This window comes from Eleginops maclovinus, chromosome 22 (assembly GCF_036324505.1).
Source record: "Eleginops maclovinus isolate JMC-PN-2008 ecotype Puerto Natales chromosome 22, JC_Emac_rtc_rv5, whole genome shotgun sequence".
In the NCBI taxonomy this organism is placed as follows: Eukaryota; Metazoa; Chordata; class Actinopteri; order Perciformes; family Eleginopidae; genus Eleginops; species Eleginops maclovinus.
Genome location: NC_086370.1, coordinates 11,121,061 through 11,131,311, shown reverse-complemented (window position 1 = coordinate 11,131,311; position 10,251 = coordinate 11,121,061). Strand labels below are relative to the sequence as shown.

The window sequence follows — 10,251 nt, the reverse complement described above, 5'->3', positions numbered from 1 at the left end:
ATTCAAACATTATGTTTTACATGAATGCACATCAGGCAAACACTGTCTTGTTCTTTTTAATACTGTAAAACCTGCACCACCCTTTGAACATGTTGCACATTACTGCACCGCACTAGATCTTTTTAAATCTGCACAGCTCTCCACTTTTAACATAGTATTTATTTGTCATATATTATTTTACTGTACTTTCTCACATATTTATACTTTCTGTAAATGTATATATATTTTTTAATAATTTGTTCCAATAGTCTTTAAAATAGCTTTTTTAATAGTACTGTTTGTTCCTTTCTTCTTTGTCTTTGTATGCACCATTCACACCAAAGCAAGTTCCTAATGTGTAAACCTACTTGGCAAACCGATTCTGATTCTAAAAACATTTTAGAAGTTTAACCGGTTTAGTATATATATTTGGTTTCAGCACTCTTGGTTACAGGCCTATTTGGAGCTAATGGCTTGAAACTCATGGTAACTTTAGAAACTGGGTTGTTTTCCAAATCTCCTAAGTGTTTCAGTATCATGTACCTCACAATAGGCCTTACATTCAACAGATTTCCTACAATTACTCTCCTGAACTCCTGAATATTGTGTTCACAAGACAGACAATAGAAACAGATTTGAAATGATGCCTTAAAATCACAGCCATGGTAAGATATGTATGTTTTATTTGCCAAATGAATACTGAAAATCAAAGACCAGGAAACCAAGACTCTTCTGCATTTGATTATTTATTCTGATCATACACACTTCCTGAGAAGGAAGAGAGGAGAAAACTGCTGGTATGAAAGGTTTTTCATGATACCCATAGAAAAAGAGCAGGCATATTATCCAGACACTTCTCCACCTGTGGAATTATGAAATAACAGGAATCAGCCTAAACCCATCTGTACAAATAATCAAGGTCCACTGCAGGTGTCTGCAGTTTTATATAACAGAAGACAGTATGCCATCATAAACACAATTATTCCAGGTTTCTGTCCAAAAACAAAAACGAACAGTGACATTATTAACTTTAGTGATCAGCTTGTGCTTATGCTAACCACATAACTTATGTAATGTGTCATAATGTGGGATGGCCCATACATAAAGTATTTGCTGTTACATTTACTTAAGACAACAGACATTAAGACTACAACAGTGTTCCAAAACTACACCGACAAAAACACCGGGGCAGCCATTTTCAGAAATAATAAGCCTCATTTGACAGAAAATAAAGGTTATTACGTTGCTTATAAAACCAACACGTTGATTATTTTTTTATATCAGCAAACAAATCAAACAAGCTGCTGTTAGAAAAGGAAGCTCACATTGTAAACACACTTTGGAGTAAACATAGGCAAAGACACTCTTAAACAACTTATAAGTACACTTAGAACACAAATAAATAATGATTTAACTCCATGATGACATACGTACAGTATATTGCTCCTTTTTTCTCAGAAGACACAATCCACATAAGGTAATCAAAACCTGATTACACCCCCCAATTATACACTACTGAACCCAGTTAATTTTAAGTTGTACAAATCACTAGTTTATGCTTCCTCGCCCCTTATACTCATTCACACACCAATACTGAGCATGTCTGGAGAACTGAACACTTATTCTCAATAACCTCAACAGATAGGCCTCACACAAGAACTACATTTACTCACAGCTGTGATCTTCAAAGTGCATAAGAGCAAACGATCTATCAATGTGTTTGAATTATTCATTTTAAAATTGGCAAAGAAAGAAATAAAATCAAAATGTGTTTCACTTAGTCACATGAAAATGAATGCTAGAAATGAATGAATATACACACAGAAGGTAATTCCTCTTTCTCTCCTCTGGCCTCAAAAACAACTCAAATAAATAGTCCTTCGTATTCAATTACTGAGAAAAAAAGGCCCCATAATAAATAAGCATCTTATCTTATTCAGCAGACCATTCACATCTAGATTCCCCCCAAAAAAAGACACTTAATGAATAATTGAGACTATGTTCATGTATGAGGCCCACTATTCCTCATTCTCTGATAAAATAAATCCACATGAAAAAAACAGAAATAAATACAGCACTTAATATAAAAAGAAAAGTTCTCTTTGGAAAGAAATGCTCTAAACTGATAACGATCAGGGAAAACCTTTTGGTCAGTGAAAAGACAGGTTCTCTCTGGAAGAGTCCTTAGCTCTTGAGAAGTTGAGGAAATAAGTAGAGCTCCCTCTACATTGTGGTCTGTACCACCCCGCGAAGTTAGAAGCCTCACTGGAAGATCCCCTGAAAAACTCAATGGCACTCCACCACCACCGCCTGGAAATCCTGGAGAACACCCCGCTGCAGAGCTAGGGACAGCTGACTCTCTCCCTCCGTATCTGGAAATGATTTGCCTCACTCCAGCTTTGACATCTCATATCTGGTCGTCATGATTTCCTGTAAAAGTAATCAGCAAATATGAACTTCCTTTATTGTCCACACTATTTAACATTTCATTTTTGGACAGTGATTCACAGGAAACCAATGTTTTTGCCTGTTAAACTTCAGAAGCAACATACTGTTACCCCCTCTCATCTCCTTAGTTACTTTGCTCCGCCTTTCATGGTTTCCATCCTGGCAGAGCAAATGCAGTTCACAATAACAGTGGCAGCAGTACCACCTGGAGTTATTGGTAACTTTTTAAACAATGGGTCCCTAATTTCTGACAGATGTGTAACATTGACCTTGGAAGTCCCAAATCGGACACTGAATACTGGAATAGGCAGCAGATTTGACCAGCTAAAGCTATCTACTTGTACTCACGACCACATCTGGCTGTGATGTAGCTTGGATCTTTAGGGTTTGAATGCATGCCATGATACATCACAAGCAGAGGGTAAGGATGTTGTCAGAAGCCATTACCAGGGCAAGCTGCATTGTCAGAGCAGTTACTCTTTCAGAAAGTATTGGTCTAATCATCACGCATATTATTTGAGATTCATCGAGTGACAGGTTTCTGTTACTGAGCTATCATTGGACAATCCCCAGCTCAAAGCTCAAAGCAGGGGTTTAGCGTAGTCAGGTATTAAGTGTTTGATTTCGATCAAGGCATCTACAAAAAATGTGCCTAACACTAAAGGAAAAAGAGTCATGTGACATGAAGTCAGTCCTCATATATTCACCAACACAGTAACTCTAAAATAAGTCAGTAATATATCGAGTACATCTCTCTCTCATACTGTTTTTGGACAAAAAGAGTCGTCTCCACTTCTTTAGACCAGATGTCTCTGGATAAAGTAATAAGGTGTGCGAGTCCTGTTATTATAAATATTTATAGATTCTGAATGTATTCCTACCTCATCTGAGTCGAGCAGGACTGGTAGAGCTCTGCAGTAACAAACAGTAACAAAGAGAGACTGTTAGAAATCACAATTGCCTTGTATGAAAACACTTTGGCAGATTAATGAATATAAATCTGAACGGATGCTTACACATCAGTAAGAGAGCTAGGAATGTTATCCTCCACCCACTTCAGGTCTTCCTCCTGGACAAGTGGAAAAAGGGAGTGAAAAGAAGCAAACACTGCCACCTGTTGGTATATGTGAAGACTTCCTAAACTTGGAAAGCTGATCTTATCAGATATGTTTAATATTCAATTAACCACAGTTATAAAACTACAAATCCCAAAATTGTGCCGTTGTGTTACTGACTGGGTTTGCTTCTGCAGGCTTCACGGAGCCATTCGACTCAGTTTTAGATGATCTCAACTTTATGCCCTCAGCTGTGAAGACAAAACACATAGGAAATAATAAATATATGTATGTTACAACAATATTGGACACTGCAAATGTTTCAAATGTACTGGGTTACACTCCCATGATGTTCCCGTACCAATGTTTGTAGAGGCGATGAACTCCTCTATCTCCTCGTCGTCAGAGTCATCCATGAGAGGTGTGAAAGCGTACCTGTGGACGTTGAAATTAAGTGGTCAATTAAAAAGTGTCCTATTGTAAAATGTTCATAATTTCAACAGTCCTCATGTGTTACTCACCTTTGGTTGTTTGCAGAGGGTCTCCATAAAAACATTATGACTAGCAGGATGACGGAGAACAAGAACCTCCAGAAAGCATCTTCCACCCACAGCTCAATCCAATCCTTCACACAAACATAAGTCAAATTAAAGATAACATGTTACCGTGTTCTTTGTAATGCTGATGAATGTGCACAACCATACTCACAGACTGGCAATCTGCAAGCCGGAACTTCTTTGCTATCCAACCCATGAAGATGACGGACGCTGGCAGGGAAATGTTTGAGACACAGCTGTTAGACGGTTTTCTGGATACTTCACGTCAGTTTGAACAGGTTTTATATGGCTGAAAATACGATAACTATAATGATGAGTGTATCATTTTGAGAGAAAATCACTCACCAATGACGGCAAATATTAGAGTGTTTGTAAAGTGCCTGTAGAGAGACAGCTTGACGGGGTTTCTCCTCAGCTTCAGAGTCTTGATGGTTTGTGCCAGGCTGACGAAGATGTTAGTGGCAGTCAAGGCAAACATGTGGCGACATTACATGGACAACATTTTACAGAAGGAATCTATGTATGACATCTTTGTAGACGAGGTTTTTATTAGATACACCCCCCTTTAAATGGTCTTTTAGTCTTTATTATTTACCTACTTTTATATTGTTTTAGTGATTTCATAGGTCTTAAAGGGTTTCAGCTCATTTATTCAACGGTTTTAATTGCAAGATTTCCTTTTAAGTTGGTCTTTTAATCGCTCACCCTTTATTATAATGTTGAAGGTTTTATCACTAGTATATGTTTCATTTTTATTGTAAACATATGTTTACTTTTGTTTTATAGGGTTTCATATTTTTGCATCGATTCACTTAGTCTTGTGTCTTATATTTCAGGAATCATTTAGGAATCCTTATTTATTTGATTGCATTTCATTTATTTATTTGTATTGTATGTGTCTCTTAACCTGTTAAAATGGTATATGTTGTTGTTATGCTGCAAGTATCTGAACGTTTTAAACATCTGATCTTGTTGTTTGTTTTTAACTAGTTATGTGTGCCATTTTTGTAAAGCACTTGCTGTATGAATAGTGCTATATAAATAAAGCTTTATTATTATCATTATTAGGAGACTTTAACCCTATAAAACCACAATATACTAGTATAAACAAACGCTTTCATCCAGAGTCAGATTGGAATAGATCAAATGAATTAATGCAAAGCAGTCACTGGCCAGCTGCAGCTAGGCAAATTACTGTGAAAGAACAAAGCAGACTCCTAAAAAAAGAAATCCAGATTTTCTCCAGTACTACAGTGTCAGTTTATAACACGTTTTGAATTGAAACAAAACAAAATACAACTTATGTTAGATTGAGAAAAAGATTACGGTTTGGCCTGAAATATATGTGTTAGGTTATGTTTGTTTAACAGAAATGATGTTACGTACAAATAGGTCAACGTTGACTTTTTCAACCTAGCCTCCTTGGTCACGTATTAGAATGATATTTGTTATAAAGTAAAATCTTCATGGTAATCTTGGAGAAGTTTTCTTCAAAAAGCAATTACATAAGCAGTTTTTGGTCTGGAACTCTCTTTCAGGAGACCAGGGCTAAAATGAAAGCAGTGAATAAAAAAACAGCCTTGATATTTCTTTTTCTATTCAAAATGATTCATTCTTTACCTTTTTATAACAACTTTTGAATTAAATATATTGCAACGGAACCTTGTCCAAATTGCCAAACCTAGTGGCCCCCCATATTTAATTATTTTCACAAAAGAACACCGGCAAAGGTGGTGGGTGTTCATGCAAATCAATTATCTTCCCAATTCAGACGGACAATGTCCAGTAATGGAAGAACAGCAAAACGCCATTGATTGTGCAAGAAAAGAAGCAGGGAGGATGAGCATTTCAATTGAACAGAAAAAAATAGTTGAATAATGATTAATAAATTCATGTTGTACTTTAAATACTCATATAGTGCATGGAAGAAGCATATGAACATCTCCTGGACTAATGTGGGCTCATGTGAAGGAGGTGAGGAGCAGAGGGGAACCACACAGGGGAAAGGTTGCAGGCGCACAAAAGGATATCCACCAGCATAGAGAGGAGTCAAGCAGAGCCAGGGGAATGTCGGCCAGCAGTGCCAAGTCAGAGTCTTTCGCCTAGAAGGAGGATAGAGCAGGACCCGGAGGCAAGGGAAGAGGAGAAAGACCATGGCCAGTAAAATAAAGATCCATTTACCAAAGTGCAAAGAAGAAAACACCAAATACTCCCACCAAGGCAAGAAAACTCAAAATGTCCACATTGTTAAAACATGAATGTATAATAACTATTGATTATTGTTGCTGCTGAGGTTTACACTGGAAGGATATGAACCAGATGTTGCAGGAGTCAAGCACAGCCAGAACTATTTCTGTAATAAGAGCGGGGCCATTGTCTCGTCCCTTGATTTGTGGCCCCCCAGACAAATAGAAAGATTGTGATGTCAGTTTTACTTCAAAACACAACCTTACAACAAACCACAGAGCTTTTATAATTCATTGTTAATACATGTTCACATGATCAATCGAGCAGCAGTGAAACGATCGGGCTGCTCATTGATCATCGGACACTTATAAAATCATCCCAAAAAACGTGTTTTATTTTACCAGCAGTGTCAATCTGTCATTAATCTCCCTTCATAGTACACCCCTTTCGTTGAGGCTTCTCAGATTTGAGGATTTATTTGTTTTCTTTTGATTTAAATTGTTTTCAATATTATTTGGGGATTTAAATCACTGGGTTTAGATTAACTAATTTTTAATAAATAATCACAACTCACCCCGGTTATCCTCAGGACACCTTCAATGCTAGCAAAGGCAAAGTAGAGAATGCCGAGCCCCACGACTCTGTGCATCACCTGCCCCAGACGAGGCCTGAAAGGACACAACAATGTAATAAAAAGTGGAAGTTAAGTGTGTACAATAATTGCAGTTTTCATGAAAACAAACGTAGATGTGTGTTCAAATAACTATTGTCATACTTCACGATGCCATAGCCAAGGCTGACGATGATGACGAGTAATCGAGCCAGAGTCCTCTTGAGAGCAGAGACCAGCTCGGCAAAGATCAACAAGCCTGGAGCTGAAGGGGGAAAAAAATAATTTACAAAAAGCTAAAAATCTTAGTAGACAGGGAAAAAAATGGCATTCTGGAGCAACTCACAAGCAGAGCCGACGGCGTTGGTGTTTTCATATTCTGCACAGAAGACAGCCTTCTCCACCATCCCCAAAAATATGACCCCTGCTATCCAGAACTGGATCCTCAGCAGATCCTTCCAGTAGCACGCTGCCCAGATGAACCAGAGCAGGGCGTACAGGATGTACACTATGCACATCACCATGTAGAACTGCAAACACACAGGGAGGGATTAGTAAACACACATGGGAGCAGTTGTTACAAATGAAAGAAAATCTTTTAATGACTATTAGTAATCGTACTCGTTTGTCTTAAAACAGAAATTGATGAGGTTTGGGTCCAATACTACTGTTATATGTCAAATAGATCTCACTGATATTAAGAGAATTGAAAAAACTCTGACTATATTATTTAGTTTTTTAGGTAAACTATCCCATTAAAGCTTAAACTGAATATTTTCTGTGCAATTACTTGTTTGCATAATATAAAAAAGGATAATACTACATTCCATTAAAGCCACGAAAGAATCATGCGCACATCAAAGTAATGTACATATATTTGTATTAAATCATCTACTCACAATCATGAGAGGCCATTCTGTGATAGAAATGTAGCCATGGCTGCTTTTCATCACCACACTAACTAGAAAAAGAATTCAGTCATTAGTAAATTGTTTCCCAACACGTTCACACTATTATTTGGAAAGGTGGAAACAGCAGGGTTAGAGCAAAACAGCATCACATTGATGAGTCAGCTTCTTATTAGGGAAGTATATCTGCACACTCATGCACCACAAACCACTTCTTGCTTTTTCCTGCATTTCCAGGCAATGTTAAATAAACAGGTTATTATTTGTTTGTCATAATGTATTTGTGTGTTTAAAAAAAACACACCTGTTAAATTCCAGTTAGCCTCCGGTTTACTAGACTCAAACTTAACCACCAGCAGGTAAGGCCCGTCCTTCCACGTGGTTGCAATGACGTTGTTGTTGATATTAACGCTGTTGTTCTTCGTGATGCTGCTGTCATACTCCTCAGTAATCCATGTTTCATCCTGCATTATTACAAGAGTAATGCAATGTTTTGATGTATGTGAAAATCACTGACAAAAAACACTTGCATAATAAAACACTAACTAGTGGCTGATTATGTCCTGGTCATTTCCTGGAATATCTTTCTTAAATCTCTGCTGACTTTAACTCACATTGTTGTATTTCACAGTATTAAGAAAATTAAAGAGCATGTTTCTTTTCTTACAGGCAGTTCACCCTGCTGAGGCGGCGCGACTGGACGTGGATCAGCTTTTGCTTTCTGAAAAACACAACCACACCGCCACACAGACAGTTTTTGAGAGTTAATAAATGCAACGATGCCAGGTGTGTGACTATAAAATGGCTTATTATAAACCTACTTTGAGCATTGGAAAGGAGTTCAGTCCACTGTTACATGTGACTGGGCTATGTCTGTGTTCGATGCACTCTCCTTGTCCGAGGGGATTTGGGTCCAGGCTCTCTCCTCGACTCAGCGGTGTTCTTGAGTACATTTCCTACAGACAATGACAGTCTACACTTAGCATTTTGAAACAATCAAGTGTATAAAGATAATTAGTTTAACATTATGCTTCTGAACTTACTTCGATATTGTTGAATTCATTGTGACAGGGGTAGTATTTTAAATACCAGTGAATAGATAAGATCACCTCCTCAGGACAGCTAAAATGCACAACTGTAAGACATAGACACATGTTACGATAAACAAGGAGGACAAAAAAGGGTTCATATCAAGTCGTGATATAAGCACATTTTTAATGTCTTACCTTCTAATTCAATGTCGGTGTCTTGATACATTGATTTCCTTAACAGCAGGGGTCTTGATGTCTGCAGGATGGATAAATAAAGTTTGTGAGTGAGCTGGAGTGAGTCAAAGGATTATTTTTGTATTGATTCATAAACAATTTAATCAACTGATTCCTCATTTAGGGTAAAACTGTGCCTTTTCTGTGTTTATGAAGAGGGTAAAGATCTGGTAGAGGTTGAAGTGAAACAAACTATTGTCAATAGGTGTGTATGTCTGAATGAGGTCTGTAATAAGACTGGTAACCTCTCCAAGTTGCACCCTGCCTCTCAGCACTACTAAAACTGCAACGAAATCTACAGACAGAGATTACAGCAGAGGGAATTTGAAACTTCTCCACTTAAATTATTGATGCAGGTGTTCTGGTTCTGTTTGGACTGAGTCTGTGCTTTAACACTAAGAGAGGGTGGGACAATATATGTTACGATTGTCGATGTCATGGCAAAGCGTCTTTGGACAGCTGTCCAACTTAAGATGTAGCCACTCGTTAGCCGACGGCTTACCTCAAAGTGCACACCAGTCCTTCTCTACAAGGCGATGCTTATTCACTTACAACAATAGAATTTCTTTTGGTAGGCACACTATATCCAAACCTATATAAGGCAGCACGTTTCAGTGGGGAGAGGTAAACGTTATACCATTAACTAAAAACAGATCTCAACACTGTCCCCAACCTCAAAGCTGTTAGCGAGCGAGCATAACAAGGCTAATGTAGCTAACCGGTGCTGGGGATAATTAGTGTTTCCTGTAAGATACTCACATTTACAACTGTTATTTTCCAAAGCCCCGTCTCTGGTGCAGCAACAACCGCATTTATAGTACATAGTAAAGCTACAAAAAGGACAGCCCATGGATAGAAAACTCCTGAGGTCGGACAGCTCCACGTCCTCATCCTGACTGCAGCAGCCATGTCGTTGTGGGAATGAACACTTCCTGTAGGAGGAGCGGTCAGGAGGAGGATATCACAGGAGGATCTCACAGGCGGGGCCGTACTGTAAGTGCTGTAGGAGCGTAGCAGATTGTAGGAATACGTTTTTTTTACAAGTAAAAGTCCTGCAATAAAACTGTTACTCAAGCAAAAGTACAAAAGTGTTTGCATCAAATATACTGAAGTACTGAAAGCAGAAGTGCTCACTGTGCAGATTGGCCCATTTCAGAATAATATAAATGATATGTATGTTTTTAATACAATTATTGATGCATTAAATTGTTGACTATTACTGGGCACTGTAGCATATATTTA

At 38.0% G+C, this 10,251-nt stretch overlaps 1 protein-coding gene across 1 annotated transcript; it reads right to left on the bottom strand.

Moving 5' to 3' along the window:
• Positions 1–707: 707 nt before the first annotated feature.
• tmem87b (transmembrane protein 87B) lies at positions 708–9,932 on the bottom strand. Its single transcript, XM_063874985.1, has 19 exons — positions 9,769–9,932; positions 8,971–9,031; positions 8,788–8,879; positions 8,566–8,700; positions 8,412–8,465; positions 8,049–8,208; positions 7,736–7,797; positions 7,183–7,366; positions 7,002–7,101; positions 6,801–6,894; positions 6,070–6,141; positions 4,385–4,493; positions 4,191–4,249; positions 4,004–4,107; positions 3,844–3,917; positions 3,663–3,733; positions 3,444–3,496; positions 3,309–3,339; positions 708–2,409 (listed from the first exon to the last, which is right to left on the bottom strand). Exons 1-19 carry the CDS (start codon positions 9,916–9,918, stop codon positions 2,368–2,370), a joined length of 1,707 nt encoding a protein of 568 aa, XP_063731055.1. The 5' UTR covers positions 9,919–9,932; the 3' UTR covers positions 708–2,367.
• Positions 9,933–10,251: the final 319 nt, after the last annotated feature.